We start from the raw sequence: 17658 nt of genomic DNA, 5'->3' as shown, positions 1-17658 counted from the left end.
TTTCCCAATGCGAGCGATGGCGTGAGGTCCATGCCTCTCTGCTCCCCCGGCAACTGTTCCGGAGACGGGTTTGTAAATGTCCTGGCCTGTCCTGGAGGTTTTTACCTGTTCTACCTCTGCAGCACAACAAAAAGCTACGTCACATGTGAGTTCCTTATTTAAAAAATGTAACAAGTCCTTCCATACGTTAGCAAACCACCTCTTTTTTTCAGAACTGTCCCCAACATGACCATAACTGTGTTGTCTCTGTAGCTCATCGGGCATGTGGCTCTTTCTCCTGTGGTGTAAATGCTCAGTGTGGCTGGTCTGGCGGCTGCGTGTGCCGCCCTGGGTACGAGATTCCTGCCGGGTTCCTACCAACAACCGACTCTTACGGCTGTGCAGGTACTTATTAAGTAAGGACATGGGGGGATTTCCCTTCAGTAAGGACATGAAGTTTCCCTTCAACTGGATACTGATGTTGATGCAGATGTGGACGAGTGCACAGACAGTCTCAATATCTGTGGAAATGATGGATTCTCATTGTGCACAAACACTCCTGGTGGCTTCCAGTGCGATTGTAAAGATGGACACATCACGGTTCCACCTCTGGGCTGGGACGTTGACATCAGCCTGTGTAAAGGTGAGAGAGAGGAGACTCTTTCCATGCTGGGAAGCTACCAAATTTAATGCTCAACTCCACTGAACGTTCATTTGTGCATTTCAACAGAATCCTTCTCTTTCTTCTTTTAAAGCATTTGACACGGTGAAGCAGTGCACGGTAAGAAACGCAAATTGTGTTGGTTTTATTATTATTGTCAGCCGAGCTCAAGATTGAATTTTGATTAACTGTGTTTTTGCTGATGATAGCTGCTCATAAAGATTATTACTGTCATCATTATTACTAATATTATTGTTATTAAGAAGAACAACAGCTACAACCTATAGCCATTCAGTACCACCTGTTAGGATGTCCGCTATACCCCAACTGAAACCTGAATGTGTGCAATAGACGTGGCAGTCAGCATGTGTGAAATCTAGATGAATGTTGGACCAAATGGACACCACTTGCCTCCAGGCCTCAGCGCAAAACAGGATCCTAAGCCTAAAAACTGGGGCCTCCTTAACTCCACCAGTTCACGAAGGGAAACGAAACAAAACCAAAATGGAAAAAATATGCACCCAACTAGATAAACGAACTTCGAGGAAAAGGTACATACACATTGAGAAAAACCATAGGCCAAACTGGCGAAGATCCAAAATCCCCCCTCTCACCATCAGCCAGCCGTCTATTAGCTTCTCCTCCATCTCCTCCATGGCCCAGCTTGCAGACCTGAAAGCTGGCACCCTGCTGTTTATGGGATATAATTGTGTAAGTGTTTTGTCTAACTAAGGTGTGAACTCCACATCCTAACACACCTATATTCACACTGAGAATATAACTGAGTCCCAAAACTGAGAAGCATATAATAAGAAGTATATTATAGAAAATGTTCAAATCATATCTACAGGCTCCTCCCCCTTTTGAACGTTCCTCATAAAAACATTATCAAAGTTTATCTTCTGGGTGTCAGAAATAATTACACCCCAACAAAAAGGTATGGGTGGGTAGTTAGTTCCCCCTCCTCTCCAACATACAGTTAACCAGCAAGCAGCTACTTCCTGTTTCTATCTGGTTATTTTCCTGCTCGAGGTGCATTTATAACAGCACCAGAAAAACCAGGCCCATTACATCAACTAAATGTTCAAAGATTAATTAATATTATTGATTTAATTACATTATTTTATTATGTGGTTTAGAATGATATTATCATGCCAACCTTTGTCTGTGACTTTCAGAGAAAGCAATCTTATTCCTGTCCAGAAGACTTTCTTCTGAAACTGGTGCTAAACCTGACATCCCAAGTGCTGCCTCAACAGGTGAATGGGTTCCCACAGTAGGTTCATCCAAAAGAGAACGTTCTCAGAAGCTGCCGTAATGTTCCTTACAAAATACCACTTTCATTCATAAATCAAAAAAATAATTTGAAGGCTGCTCCATATCTGTAGACTGTCTTCACTTTGCTGAGTGGACTCATGGATTTCCTGGATCAGATGACCCAGACACTGGGCTCTGGTCTCCTAGTGGAGTATGGAGATGCTGTGCTTCAAGCCATAGAGAAGCTAGTGTCCATGCTAGTAAATCCTTCAAGCTACAGTGACTCCAGAAATGTCACCACCAAACTCATAGGTCTGTATCTCCACCCCTGACTGTTGCCTCATGGAAGATGCATCATTCATATTTTCCCTCATCCCGTCAGATGTGAAAATTGTGAGCATCGCGCCCAATGTCACCTCACGGAACATCTCTCAGATAAGCGCTGGAGATGTTCTCCTTGACATCGACTTGCTTGGCATTGCGAACAATAACAATGGTATGGGGACATGAAGAGAGGGTGGACAATTGTTGCAATTAACAATCATTTTACAATGATAAACGTTTGATATGATAAAGCACATATAAAGTTTTGGGAGCGGTAAACTTTTTTAACATTGCAGCCCAGGAGCAAGGATTCCCAGCTTTGTTGACTGCACTTCTGTGACTGTGCTTCTGCTCCCAGGCTCGGCATCTGTAGCACTTGTGAGCTTCACCAACATGGAGAACATCCTTTCTCCCAGCCTCTTCCACACGGACGACAGCACAGCCAAGACCATGGTGTCCAACGTTGTCTCTGTCCTGCTGCCCAAAACGAGCAACAAGCGGCTGTCCGACCCAGTCAACATCACGTTCCTCCACAAGATGGTTAGTGATTGTCATTGTGAAACACTGCAGCACAGCACACGGCGACACAACGAAATGTGTCCTCTGTATTTAATCACCACCCTTGGTGAACCGTGGGAGGTGCCCGGGGAGAAGTGTGTGGGGTGGTAGTAGCCTAGTTGGTAACACAATTGCCTATGTACCAGAAGACCCAGGTTCAAACCCCACTTACTACCATCATGTCCCTGAGCAAGACACTTAACCCCGAGTGTCTCCAGGGGGGGACTGTCCCTGTAACTACTGATTGTAAGTTGGTCTGGATAAGGGCGTCTGATAAATGCAGTAAATGTAAATGTAAATGTGTGGGGAAGGAGCTTTGCTCAAGGGGACCTCAGTGGGGCCTTGGCGGTTCGGGGTTTGAACTCGCCATTTCCTTGAAACCTTCTGACCAACCTCTATGGTCAACCACTGAGACACTCAGGTGTCATGCTCAGTCATATCAATGCGTCATGAGCTCACAAGCACGGCACCGACATTTTCATAAGTGGTTTGCAAAGCGTTCAAAATCTGTTGTGGTAAAATGCAGACTTTGTTTGGCAGGCCGCCAGAGCAGGAGGCCAGCTGTGGTGCGTGTACTGGAACTACACCGCGTGGATTGTAGATGGCTGCAGCATCACCAGCAACACCTCCACCCAAACCGTGTGCAGCTGTGTCCACCTGTCCACCTTTGCGCTGATCATGCAAACAGGCAAACCGTCCCGGGTTAAGTTACGCCACACTGTTGATCTTCTGCTGCAGCATTATACCATCATCAGTTCATTGTTTAGAACTACGTTCAGGAGTAGTGCTGAAGAAGGGGGTGGGGCTTACAATAGTTGAAAAAGAGACCATATTGCTCTCCAGGACTGAACAGTAAACACTGTTAGTTTGTGTTTTAAGTGTTATGTCTTTTGAAAGTGAAGTGATTGCCATTGCGATACAGCACTTGGTGACACAACAAAGTGTGTCCTCTGCATTTAGTTAAAGCTTGGCAATAATGTGTTTGTTCTTTTAGACGGATTTAACTGTGGATGAGCTGAACATGATAGTCACTCCGGTGGGACTTGTGTTCCTTGCCTTGGCAGTTCTCACTTTCGCTCTCTGCCGGTGGAATGCTGTGGTGAACACGGCTCGACTCAACCTCTGCGTCTGCCTCCTGCTGGCTCATCTGCTCTTCCTGCTTGTCCAGAGCTTCCTCAGCCTCATTCACCCTCACAAGGTCCAATCGCTGCGGCAAAAAAAGTCCTGTCTCGGTTGGTGACCGATGTTTCAGATGTTTGTGAACCTCGCTCGTCTCTGATTCCCACAGGTGCTGTGCCAGGTGCTGGCAGGAGTTCTGCACTTCCTCTACCTGTGCAGCTTCGCCTGGATGAATTTGGAGGCCGCCCTTCTGTTCTTCTTGGTCAGGAAGCTCAATCGGCTTCGGGTCTTCCAGGCTGAGAGGCTACACTGGGGCTACATGTACCTGGTAGCCTATGGCTTCCCCTTGATTGTGGTGGGAGTATCAGCAGCAGTTATGCCTGATGGCTACGGCAACGAGCAGTAAGCAACATCATCATTACAATAATTATAGTTATTGTACACAAAGCACCCGCTAAATTCAAAGGTCTTCATTTGATCATTTGATATAGTTTATATACTCTTTTTTTCAGAATGGCATTTGCACTAGAGGTGTGAACCCTCACTGGTCTTACAACTTGGTTCCATTACAATTATCACGGCATTGATTATCGATGTGTGATGATGTATACATTTTTCAACATTACTTCACGTTCTGATTTCATACATGTCAGTAATTTGAGAGTTCAGGCGTGTGCTTTTTTCTGGCATTCGTGGCATTAGGTGAATGACGAGCATTTTTCTGCTCATTGTAGGAACTCAAAGTGTCCACACAGTCATTCAGCAGCAGTGTTCAATCGGCTGCACATTCATACGAATGAAAAATAAAAGCTAAAAAAAAACAGAACGTTAAACCACGAAAGCAGTCACCAAGCAACGTCATTATAATATAATAGATTATTTTCTGAACTGCATTGATGTAGAATAATGCATGTCTAATTTGTGCTTTTCTTCTTTTCTTTTGTTCAGATGCTGGTTAAAAACAGAAAAAGGCTTCAGATGGAGTTTTCTTGGACCAGTCACTTTTATTCTTGCAGTATGTATGATAGAAAGTAGTTTAAATGCTATCCTTATATATCAATCAGCCACAACCTTGAATCACAAAGGTGAGGTGAATCACATTGATAATAAATGTGATAATAGAACCTGTTAATATCAGTGGCCACCTTCTCACTGTAAACGTTGAAGAATATATCTCAAAGAAAGGGACGAGGAACTGTGGAGGAACAGAATGTGCTGCTAACATCTGCATGTTCTTCTTGCCTGCTGAAGTGCAACACAGTGCTCTTCATGGCCATCTTCATCAGCTTCTACTCAACCCTGACAAGAGCACAGAATGACATCTCCCAGATCACACAGACCCGGTAATAAATTTTTTGTTGTTTTTTCAGACGTTGTGTGAAGTGGAAGTGAAGTGATTGTCATTGTGATACACAGCAGAACAGCACACGGTGCACACAGTGAAATGTGTCCTCTGTATTTAACCCATCACCCTTAGTGAGCAGTGGGCAGCCATGACAGGTGCCCGGGCAGCAGTGTGTGCTTGGCTCAGTGGCACCTTGGCGGTCTGGGATTCGAACAGGAAACCTTCTGATTTCAGGGCCACTTCCTTAACCGCTAGGCCATCACTGCCCCGGCCTTCAGAGTATCTGAAGATCGGTGTGTAGCGAGCTTCATGTAAAGGGTTTCCATAGCTGAGCAGTGCAATGCAAAGCACTTGAACCCTTAATTCTAGTTGGTAACACACTCGCCTATGAACCAGAAGACCCAGATTCAAACCCCACTTACTACCATTGTGTCCCTGAGCAAGACATTCAACCCTGAGGGGGGGACTGTCCCTGTTACTACTGATTGTAAGTCAATCTAGGGTTAAGGGCATCAGCTCAGTGCTGTAAATGTAAATGTAAAGACCTGGATGGGCAAGTTGGGTGTGGAGGACCTTGGCTGGCCTGCACAGAGCCCTGGCCTCAACTCAATGGAACACCATTGGGATGAATTAGAGCGGAGAAAGTGAGCAAGGCCTTCTCATCCAACATCAGTGCCTGACTTCACGAACACTCTTCTGGAAGAATGTAAAAAAATATTCTCACAAACACACTCCTAATCATTGTGGACAGCCTTCCCAAAAAGATAAAGCTCAAAGCCAAATGAAAACTTTGTTCATGCATGTCCTCACAAGAACGGTGCAGAATTTGCAGGTCCTAAAACAAGCCTCCTAAACCCAGTTCCTGAACTGCTCCACACCGCAGAACACTGATGCTCAAGTCCATGGTCCAGTTCATCATTCTCGGCTGCCCCTGGATCCTGGGGTTCTTTGAAATGAAGGACATGGCACTGAAGGTCATCTTCATCGTTTTCAACTCGCAGCAAGGAACCTTCATCTTCCTGGTGCACTGCGTGCTCAATGAAGGGGTACGTTCGGGGATGACTCTGCCAATTTTGTATTTCGAAAGACTTTCATTTCTTCAGGTCTGGTTTAGTCTGGTACTTAAATGTGTTAATCGGGGACAATTGTAAGAAGCAGGACGTTCAAGGGTCGGCTCTCGGAATCATGACTTTGTGGGTCAGCTGGTCGCCATAGCGTCTTTGTTCACTTCTTGGTCAGGTTTTGCCGCATTTGACAGAAACGGCCAAAATAAGTCATTTGACCTGTTTGCAGGTGAGACAGCAGTACAGGAGATGGTGGCGTAAGATCACATCCTCGCACGCAGTCAGCGTGAAGAATACCACATCAACATTATACTCATCCACAAAGTGACAAACTGCAGAGGACCGGACAGCAAGCGATAGCAGATCTCGACACTGACTCCAGAGATAATCATGCGTGATGAGTCCACTGCTTTCATGCTTCCCTTTTTAACATGATTCATCGTCCTTTTACTACATGGTGCAATCCTTATGCTCTGTCCTGCAAATATATATATTTTAGGTGTAGTGTGTGCTATTTAATACCATCACATCACTTTCACTTAATACATGTCATTTTGTTCATGGCTGTGCACTTGTATGTGATATGAATGCAATATTGATAAAAACTGTTTTGACTAGAAAAAACACTATATAATTCATTTACATTTTTATATAATATTCTTCTAGTTATTTGGGAATGAACATAAGTTTGTTCCATCAGTGTTAAGCATGTCTAGGGATTCATTCAACAGCCGGTAAATAGCTTTTTCTAATACTTAAACAAAAAAACAACAAAAAAAGACTGGATATTACCAAACATGGATTATGGAATGATCTAGAACCCAAGTTTATTTATGTGGCATATTTTAAAGACGCAATTCAAATGTAAGGATTTTTTTATACTAGATGAAAACTACATAAAATGGCAGCATTTCTTCATTAAAGAAGATGTTTTTTATGGGTCCTCTGCTGTGTCATGTGCTATCAGCCTTCTTGCCAAACTCAAAAGCGCATCTGAGATGAGTGAAAAATTGCTACCTTTTTTGATGAAGCCATCACATCTATAAATTGTTGCATTTTTACTATACCTAAATTATTGTAACACGACACTGTTTTGTGCTACTGCATGGTTCAGGTCAGAGGTCACATGTTGATGTGTACATTGTCGTGCATTCACTTAAAAACCTTCACCCCAGAATGAGGGCTGCTATAAACACAGAACCAGGCATGGATTACTGTTTCTCCGAGACATTTAAGCATGTTGTGCAATCTGAGTACAACATCGTCAGAATGAATCAAAGTAATAACTATAAAAAAAGTGTTTTTCCTGCTTTCTCACTAGGTTAACTGAGGGATCCTGGACCTCCCTTTCATGGCATGATGCTCCATCTTACGCAACGTTTATGGCTTTTAAGTGAAAGTGAAGTTTTTGTCATTGTGATACACAACAGAGTACAGGGTGACACTACAAAATGTGTCCTCTGCATTTAACTGATTACTCTTAATGAGCAGTTGGCAGTCATGAAAGGCGCCTCTTAAAAACAGAGCTATTATTTCTTTCTTTGGTCCTTTTTTATAAACCAAACATCTGAATACTTTCTGGTGCCTGCATGTATATACTGCATGTGTTCCTCAAAATAACCGGCAGCACATTTCCTCCAGTTTACCTTAAGCATGTTGCACTCAACTGGCCTAAAAAAAATGATAAAGGTTGAGGCAATAAGGGGCAAGACACAAAAAAGGAAATGGGTGGAACTTGGTGATCACACCATTCTTCTGTCCCATGATAAAAACGTGGGTTTTACCACCGAGAGGTTGCACAAAGACCTTCATCACAATGGATGCACTTCGTCTTCCATGTGAGTATATTACTGATAGATTTGCTGCCAATGTCATAATGATGCCAATGTCAACTAACCCAGTTCTATATATGTCAACATATAGCTGCTGGCATGAATTTTATATTGTTCAATTTGCAAATGAGTGTTCAGCGATGTTCCAATCTCACCAGAAATTCCACAAAACTGCTGGATTGAGATGGGTGGAAGATTTATTGATCATTGCTGTAATTATCAACCCCTGCAGGTCTCTTGTTGGTTCTGCTGATGGTGCATTCTGCAACAATGCAATTTTCCAGTAAGTACCGATGAGATCATCAGAAAATTAAAGCAATAAATTACCAAGTAATAAATAATGCCAATTTTTTTTTGTGTGTTCTCCCCAACTCCCATCGTGATTGTCATTGTCAAACACTGCAGCACAGCATCAACCCATCAGCCTTAGTGAGCAGTGGGCAGCCATGACAGGTGCCAGAGGAGCAGTGTGTGGAGACGGTGCTCAGTAGCACCTCAGTTGCACTTTGGTGGTTTAGAACATGTATTGAGGGGGCAGTGTCAGTTCGAATCCCGATCTGCCAAGGTGCCACTGAGGTGCCACCGTCCCCACACACTGCTCCCCGGGCGCCTGTCATGGCTGCTCACTGTTCACTCAGGGTGATGGGTTAAATGCAGAGGACAAATTTCATTGTGTGCATCGTGTGCTGTGCTACTGTGTATCACAATGACAGTCATTTCACTTTATCACTTTAGAACTGGCAACCTTTTGATTACGGCTTTGCAAGGCTACCACTGCCCCAGTCTGATCAAATTCTTAGCTGTGTTAATTTTACATTATGCATCATTTCGTAAGAAATAGCTAGAATTCGTTTAACATTTTATTTGAATGTTAAAGAGATAAAAAAAATACAAATTTTTTATGTGAACGGTTAAAACAGGACATGATGCCGAAATGTTTTGCACTGGCTTGAAACAATTACCTTTACTCTGGTCAGAGTCACTAAAGACAACGAATGGAGGTTTTAGTTGAACAATAATTGGCTCATATTATTATATTGTCATGACCTTGTGTTGGGGTGGAGAGGAACATCACCATGTTAGGTTTGGGAAAGGGCCAATGAGAGACACAAAGCTTAACAAAATGTTAAATGTGCATTTAAGTAACCAAGCAGAAACCGGGATGTAACAAAAAAGTTATGTGTGAACATAAAAAGTTTGAGGTGTTCCTGTTATTCAAGTAACACCTGTGATGGGGTTATGGGTACCTGAGCATGCTAATTCTTAACTACAACCAACACAGCAAGTCTGGAGATTTTGTGAAGACAATGACACTATATATGGGTTGAGTGTTTATCAGACCAGAGCGACTTACAATCAGAAGTTACAGGGAGCAACTTAGGGTTAAGTGTCTTACTAAGGGACACAATGGTAGTAAGTGGGATTTGAACCTGGGCGAATGTGTTACCACTAGGCTACTACCACCATACATGTAAATGCCAACATCAGTGCTCTCTTTGTTTCATGCAGGGCAATAATCATTCTGACCAGAGTGAACTGGTCAGAACTCTGTTCTGGACCAGAGTTTCATGTTCACTGTTGTGTGCCCCTGATTACCAGATTGTGTTCCTCTGTTATCAAGTGTATGAATGTATTCTTTTTTGTGTCTTGTCCTCAAACAGTTATTAAGTATTTTATTATGTGTTGTGTGTTTGTGTGTCATGTCTATTTTGTACTAAATCCCTGTGTTCATAAGTCGAGCAATTGTGTCTTTTTCTGCCATGCGATCACTGACAACATGAAATACCCTCTTTCCAGGTAAACCAACCATACATGGAAATGCCAATGGGGCTCCATGCCTCTTCCCATTCCATTATAAGGGGAATTTGTACACGTCATGCACCTATGCCGATCACAACGCCCTGTGGTGCGCCACCACGGCCAACTACGATCGAGACAAATTGTGGGGAGACTGTCCCATTTACGGTCAGTGTTTATTGCAGTCATGATAAATCAAATTGATTTTATTTCTTCCATTCCCACAATGGCTACATTACTTGAAAGGAGAAAGTGTAAGATTTCAAAACAAGCATTTCATATCCAAAAACACAACCATGTACAATGGTCATTTTACTCTGATGACCAGATTCCCCTTCAATTATGAGTCTGATTCTTTGCACGCTAGACCACCACCGCCCCGCCACTGGACAAATATAACAAATATAAAGTCAACAAAAAAAATGCATTTCTAAAGCAATGATTTTATTCATTAAAATAAATAAAATGTCAAAATCTTATGTTCCTATGAGAAATTTTTTTTTTACCCTAAACCTAATTACTGGTTGTTCTCCACATGATGGGTACATCGCTATTCCCTTTGCACCCTACTGTCCTACTCAACTCAGTTTTAGTGATTTTGGTGCTCTCCTTGTTTTATGCAGGGCAATAATCAGAACATTCTGAAACAAAGTGATGTCATTTTAACAAATGTGGGACATGATCTAATATGGTTGTTTAAGAAATGGGAACATCTTCACTGCATCACTTTAGATTAAATAACATGTTGCTAGCTGAAATATATAAAAGTATTTTGCTTATGTGCTTATTTAGATCCAAGTGACAATGACACAGAGCCACATTTGTTTGTCCTCATATGTAACACATGTCAAGTCCTGACATTTCGGGGTCTTCTGGACCAGAGTTTCATGTTCACTGTTGTGTGCCCCTGATTACCTGATTGTGTTCCTCTGTTATCATGTGTATAAATGTATTCTTGCTGTGTCTTGGGTCCTTTCCTGCCATGCGATCCTTGACAACATGAAATCCCTTCTTTCCAGGTAAACCGACCACAGGTGGAAATGCCAATGGGGCTCGATGCGTCTTCCCATTCCAGTATAAGAAGAATTTGTACACGTCATGCACTGATATCAATCACAAAGCCCTGTGGTGCGCCACCACAGCCAACTATGATCAAGACGAATTGTGGGGACACTGTTCCAACTACGGTCAGTGTTTTTTGCAGTCATGACAAATCAAATTGATTTTATTTCTTCCATTCCCACAATGTCTACTTTGCCTGAAAGTGAAGTGATTGTCATTGTGATACACAGCACACCACACGATGACACAACGAAATGTGTCCTCTGCTTTTAACCCATCACCCTTGGTGAGCAGTGGGCGGCCATGACAGGCGCCCGGGGAGCAGTGTGTGGGGACAGTGCTTTGTTCAGTGGCACCTCAGTGGTACCTTGGCGGATCGGGATTTGAACCAGCAACCTTCTGATTACAGGGCCGCTTGCTTAACCACTAGGCCACCACAGAAAGGAGAAGGTGTAACATTTCAAAACAACCATTTCATATCCAAAAAGACAACTATGTTCAATATTCATTTTACTCTGATAACTGAATTCTTCTTAAACCTGGTGTCTCATTTTTTTGGATGGTTGTCAAACTTGAATGTGTGAGATCACCAAAAACAGGTTTACATATGAAGTGAAAGACGAACAGCAGACTGTAAAACAATGACATGTGTCTCTGCATTTAACCCACCACACTTAGTTTGCAGTGGGCAGCCATGACAGGCGCCAGGGGAGCACTCTTTAGTGACGGTACATTGCTCAGTTGCACCTTGGAGGTTCGAGAATTAAACCCAGAACCGATCAATTATGAGTTCACTTCTTTAGCCGCTAGTCTACCACCACCCTACCACTAGACAAATATAACACAAGGTAACACAAAAGGCATTTCTAAGGTGATGATTTTATTTATTAAAATAAAAAAAACTGTCCAAATCCCATATTCCAATAAGAAAAAAATAATTGCCTCCTAAACCTAATTACTGATTCGTCATCACACTGTCTCCAAATGATGGGTACATTGCTAATCCCTTTGCACCGTACTGTCCTACTCAACTCAGTTTTAGAGATTTCAGTGCTCTCTTTGTTTGATGCAGGGCAATAATCAGAACATTCTAAAAGAATGTTATGTTTTTTAATGAATGTGGGACATGTTCTAACATAATTGTTTAAGAAATGGGAACATCTTCACTGCATCACTTTAGATTAAATAACATGTTGCTATCTGAAATATATTAGGGCTGCAACTAACGATTATTTTAATAATCGATTAATTTGTCGATTATTTTTGATTAATCGTATAATCTGATAAAAAAACAAAAAACAAGAAACGCATTCATTTCCAACCCCTTTCAAAAACAGAACCAAAATCTTTAGAAAGTGCACAAACATGTTGCTCCTTGAGCTGTTATAATAATAATAAAATGAAATAAAAATGGACTAACAAAAAAAAACATACACATGTATGCTTTACAACAGCAAATATAGACTTTTTTTTTTAAATAAAGTGCCACCTGAGCTGCCAGAATCATAAATAAGTTAATAAATAAAAAAATAATATAAAAAAATAAAGAACAATACAAATCAGAAAATTTAACAGGATTTGTTTGAATGTCAGAACTTGTTCTCTACACTACACTACAGATGCACACTCGCAGACGCACACACTCACAAACTCTCACACTGACACACACACACACACTGCAAAAAATGCTTTTCTAACTTAGTAGTTTTGTCCTGATTTCAGTCCAAATCTCTAAAAAATCTTAAATCAAGATACATTTACTAGACACATGAAATAGCATAAGAAATGATGTCTTGTTTTCTGATAAAACATCTCAGAATTAAGTGATTGTTTGTTTAAAACAAGCAAAATTATCTGCCAATGGGGTAAGAAAACTAATCTTAATGAGATATAATCTCAAACAGAAATTTTAAGCATCACTTAATTTTCTCATGCCATTTTTCTTGTCTATTAATCTTGATTTAAGATTTTTTAGATATTTGGACTGGAAACGAGACAAAATTACTAAGTAAGAAAAGCTTTTTTTGCAGTGTAGCTATACATGACAACAGATTGAAAAATGAATGGTCCAAAAAAGGCTTGTGAATAAAAACATGTCTTGCACTATAGTAACTATAGCACCCCTGCTTTACTACTGTTATTAACGCGCTAACGCTAACTTGTCATGCCTGTCAAGCTGGATGACGGGTAAACATTTACATTTACAGCATTTACCAGACGCCCTTATCCAGAACGACAATCAGTAGTTACAGGGACAGTCCCCCTGGAGCAACTTAGGGTTAAGTGTCTTGCTCAGGGACACAATAGGCGAGTCGTCCACGCAGAGAACAGTCCGAACGCTGTTTCATCCCCCCTCCACACCTGTAGGTGGCGCTGTAAGTCCCCGTCTAGTTCTCCCCTGCTGCTGAACTCCCTTCTTCCTCCTCAAACATTACAACATGTTTGCGTTTCAGGTGCTGGATCATTGCCGTGGTGCTTCCGTGCCGTGCCATGTCGCTTTTGCATATTTTCGCGCAGATTTCTCTGCCTCCGCCATGTACATTTCCTCTACCTCCGCTTGTTTTTTTTTTGCTCCGCGCTGTATGAGGCGCCAAACTCTGCTAGCATCTGTGCGCGAGAGAGACCAAATGTGTTAACTCCGCGCTCAAATAAACTTTTTTTTTTAATAATCAAACATCTCCGCGTCGCGCGACATAACGAATTGATTAGGAAATTCGTTGCCAACTCTTTTAGTAATCGATTTTTATCGATTCAATCGATTCGTTGTTGCAGCCCTAAAATATATAAAAGTCTCTTGCCTATGTGCTCAATTAGATCCAAGTGGCAATGACACAGAGACACATTTGTTTGTCCTCATATGTAACACCTGTCAAGTCCTGACATTTCGGGGTGTTCTGGATCAGAGTTTCATGTTCACTGTTGTGTGCCCCTGATTACCAGATTGTGTTCCTCTGTTATCATGTGTATAAATGTATTCTTTCTGTGTCTTGTCCTCGACCAGTTATTAAGTATTTTATTATGTGTTGTGTGTTTGTGTGTCATGTCTATTTTGTACTAAATCCCTGTGTTCAAATTGTGTCTTTTTCTGCCATGCGATCACTGACAACATGTAAATCCCCTCTTTCTAGGTAAACACACCATACATGGAAATGCCAATGGTGCTCCATGCCTCTTCCCATTCCAGTATAAGGAGAATTTGTACACGTCATGCACCTATGCCGATCACAACGCCCTGTGGTGCGCCACCACGGCCAACTACGATCGAGACAAATTGTGGGGAGACTGTCCCGTTTACGGTCAGTGTTTGTTGCAGTCATGACAAATCAAATTGATTTTATTTCCTCCATTCCCACAATGGCTACTTTGCTTGAAAGGAGAAAGTGTAAGATTTCAAAACAAGCATTTCATATCCAAAAACACAACCATGTACAATGGTCATTTTAGTCTGATGACCAGATTCCCCTTCAATTATGAGTCTGATTCTTTACACGCTAGACCACCACCGCCCCGCCACTGGACAAATATAACACAAGTCAACACAAAATGCATTTCTAAAGCGATGATTTTATTCATTAAAAGAAATAAAATGTCAAAATCTTATGTTCCTATGAGAAATTTTTTTTTACCCTAAACCTAAATACTGGTTGTTCTCCACATGATGGGTACATCGCTATTCCCTTTGCACCCTACTGTCCTACTCAACTAAGTTTTAGTGATTTTGGTTCTCTCCTTGTTTGATGCAGGGCAATAATCAGAACATTCTGAAACAAAATCCAATTGGCAATGACACAGGGCCACATTTGTTTGTCCTCATATGTAACACCTGTCAAGTCCTGACATTTCGGGGTGTTCTGGACCAGAGTTTCATGTTCACTGTTGTGTGCCCCTGATTACCTGATTGTGTTCCTCTGTTATCATGTGTATGAATGTATTCTTTCTGTGTCTTGTCCTCGGCCAGTTACTGAGTATTTTATTTTGTGTTGTGTGTTTGTGTGTCATGTCTATTTTGTACTAAATCCCTGTGTTCATAAGTCGAGCAATTGCGTCTTCTTCTGCCATGCGATCACTGAAAACATGAAATACCCTCTTTCCAGGTAAACCAACCACAGGTGGAAATGCCAATGGGGCTCCATGCCTCTTCCCATTCCAGTATAAGGAGAATTTGTACACGTCATGCACCTATTCCGGTCACGACACCCTGTGGTGCGCCACCACGGCCAACTACGATCGAGACAAATTGTGGGGAGACTGTACCATTTAAGGTCAGTGTTTGTTGCAGTCATGATAAATCAAATTGATTTTATTTCTTCCATTCCATTGGCTTCCATTGGCTACTTTGCCTGAAAGTGAAAGTGAAGTGATTGTCATTGTGATACACAGCACACTGCACGATGACACAACGAAATGACAAATCAAATTGATTTTATTTCTTCCATTCCCACAATGACTACTTTGCCTAAAAGGAGAAGGTGGAACATTTCAAAACAAGCATTTTATATCCAAAAAGACAACCATGTTCAATGGCGCTATTACTCTTATGACTGGATTCCTCTTAGACCTGGTGTCTAATTTCTTTTTTATTGTGTCAGATCATTAAAACAAATTAAGATATGAATGACTGATGCACAGAAAGCACAGCACACTGTGACACAATGACATACTTTCTCTGCATTTAACCCACCACCCATCACCCATTATTTACTAAAGGAAAAAAACTGTCCAAATTCACTGCCAGTGTTATTAATGCTACTTGCTAAACACAGTTGCTATAAAAAGTAAACGAGTGTCCACGCTTGATTCAAGACACTAAAATGCAGCGGTTCCTTCAAAATCACTAACTTATACAGCTACGGCCGACAAAGAATCAAGCAAATCTGCATCAAATACAAGTAAAACCGGCTGGCATATGCTTCTCCCAGAGGAAGTTCCACTTTACTTCAACACCAGAGCTGTCGTAAAATGTGTAAATAAGCTCTGATGGGAAACTGCACTCCATTGCTTTCTTCAAGGACCCAGAATGTGCATCTCAATAAACTAAAATTGAATTGGAGAAGCAGTTTTTTCGGAATTCAGATTCAAATAAACACATTCATATTCAGTTTAAACAATTCAAATTCACTTTGTGCAATTTAGATTCACAAATCTCAGCACAGACAGGTCACAAAGAAAAGGCAAAACTGTCACAATCATGTAAAAATTATCAGATTTGTGTAATAATAATAATAATAAAATTAATAGTAATAATAACTACCACAATAGCTGTTGCAGACCCATAATCGGAAGGTTACACAATGAAATGTGCTTTTAACCATCACCCTGGCAACCATCTTTTTGCCAGCAGCTCAGATCTCCTTTATGTTTCTACCTCAGATTGTCCAGTTCCTGGCTTTCTCACATCTGTTTTTCCCTCAGGTACTGGGTAGATGGCACCACAGCAGCAGACCTTTGGAACTGGATCACAACCATGGACTCTTGAGAGTTTTTTCTCCATATTCGTATATTTTCTCTTCTAATAAAAGAATTTAAGCATTAAGTGGTTGTTTAATTTAAACTCACTGATGAACTTGTTGTCTGGTCCAACTGAAGATTTACTGTGTTGTGCCAAAACAGTCAAGGTGTCAACACAATCACCTATGAACTAGAAGACCACAAAGACCCAGGTTAAAACCCCACTTACAAACATCATGTCCCTGGGCAAGACTATTAACCCTGACTGTCTCCAGGGGGGGACTGTCCCTGTCACTTCTGATTATAAATTACTCTGGCTTAGGGCATCTGATAAATGTTTTGCTGGAAAACCACCTACTAACCAAATATTACCTTGCATAGTGGATTATGTGCTCTTCTACATTGCAAAATGGGTTTAAGAATGGTGTGTGGAATGTAACAAGAACTTTAAGAATCATGGGATACCAAGTGTCACGTTCATTTTGTCCATATAAAGAAAGTCCCCTTCATATTGTATTGTAAGACAAAATTTAATTTCATTCATACAAGCTCAAAACACATTTGTCCACATAATGCAAGCTGCCACTAACAAAAAGTCACTTCATCCAAGACTTTTTGTTGTTGCCAAAATCATTTTGGTGGTGCCAGATTTAAGTCCTAATGGATCACAGCCTCTTTCCAAAAGGATTTTCAAAAAATCCAAGACTTGGCAACATTGACAATCTTGAAGCTGAGGAGCAACTCAGCGATGGAGGAATAAAATCAACTTCTACAGATTGGTTTGTGAAGCTGTAGCTGTTGGTTTTTAGCTATAACAGTGGAGGAGAAAGAAAGTCGCTGAGGCTTGTGAGCCTTGAGTTCATGAGGATGGTCGGAAGCAGGCTGGCACATGACATGTCACCAGTTAATAGATGGAGACACACAGTCTGGCCCTGCTACTTTCCTGTAGAACCCTTTGATATATATATATATTGTTCCCAGGTATTTCAGCCCAGGGGTAGGGGTTCACTGCATTTCCCAGGCTTCTAGCAACAACAACTTCTACTTTGGGGCCAAATTCTGACAGATGGCAACTCATTTCTTCATAATCGGTTCATAGTTGGAGTTTGTCAGAATTTGACAAGTTCATTTTTGAAGACATTGTTCTTCACCAAACTGTTCTTGGATAGTTGGGAGAAGTTGCTGTTGGAGGATGTTTTTGGTTCCATTCTT

The 17658-nt window shown here is 41.4% G+C and overlaps 2 protein-coding genes across 2 annotated transcripts; both read left to right on the top strand.

Annotated features, from left to right (window-relative positions):
- The first annotated feature begins 30 nt into the window (after nucleotides 1-30).
- Nucleotides 31-6635, top strand: LOC114785462 (adhesion G protein-coupled receptor E2-like). Its single transcript, XM_028971740.1, has 14 exons — nucleotides 31-145; nucleotides 253-384; nucleotides 470-622; nucleotides 735-760; nucleotides 2029-2209; nucleotides 2280-2393; nucleotides 2580-2761; nucleotides 3320-3481; nucleotides 3774-3977; nucleotides 4068-4300; nucleotides 4847-4913; nucleotides 5150-5241; nucleotides 6127-6289; nucleotides 6537-6635. The coding sequence occupies exons 1-14, from the start codon at nucleotides 31-33 to the stop codon at nucleotides 6633-6635; spliced, it is 1923 nt and encodes a 640-aa protein (XP_028827573.1).
- Nucleotides 6636-8047: 1412 nt separating this feature from the next.
- On the top strand, nucleotides 8048-16531 carry LOC114785838 (matrix metalloproteinase-9-like). The gene is made up of 7 exons (XM_028972472.1): nucleotides 8048-8145; nucleotides 8372-8422; nucleotides 9937-10104; nucleotides 10956-11123; nucleotides 14127-14294; nucleotides 15093-15260; nucleotides 16411-16531. The coding sequence occupies exons 1-6, from the start codon at nucleotides 8070-8072 to the stop codon at nucleotides 15257-15259; spliced, it is 798 nt and encodes a 265-aa protein (XP_028828305.1). The 5' UTR covers nucleotides 8048-8069; the 3' UTR covers nucleotide 15260; nucleotides 16411-16531.
- The last annotated feature ends 1127 nt before the right edge of the window (nucleotides 16532-17658 follow it).

This window comes from Denticeps clupeoides, chromosome 3 (assembly GCF_900700375.1).
Source record: "Denticeps clupeoides chromosome 3, fDenClu1.1, whole genome shotgun sequence".
NCBI classification, from domain to species: Eukaryota; Metazoa; Chordata; class Actinopteri; order Clupeiformes; family Denticipitidae; genus Denticeps; species Denticeps clupeoides.
Note: the sequence above shows the minus strand (reverse complement) of the source record. Positions and strands in the feature narration are given on the sequence as shown.

Coding starts and splice junctions, on each gene's coding strand:
- LOC114785462 (XM_028971740.1), top strand. CDS start 31: ATGCCTCTCTGCTCCCCCGGCAACTGTTCCGGAGACGGGTTTGTAAAT. Junction 146..252: donor AACAAAAAGCTACGTCACAT/GTGAGTTCCTTA, acceptor TTGTCTCTGTAG/CTCATCGGGCATGTGGCTCT. Junction 761..2,028: donor ACACGGTGAAGCAGTGCACG/GTAAGAAACGCA, acceptor CCATATCTGTAG/ACTGTCTTCACTTTGCTGAG.
- LOC114785838 (XM_028972472.1), top strand. CDS start 8,070: ATGATAAAAACGTGGGTTTTACCACCGAGAGGTTGCACAAAGACCTTC. Junction 8,423..9,936: donor TGCAACAATGCAATTTTCCA/GTAAGTACCGAT, acceptor CCCTCTTTCCAG/GTAAACCAACCATACATGGA. Junction 11,124..14,126: donor GGGACACTGTTCCAACTACG/GTCAGTGTTTTT, acceptor CCCTCTTTCTAG/GTAAACACACCATACATGGA.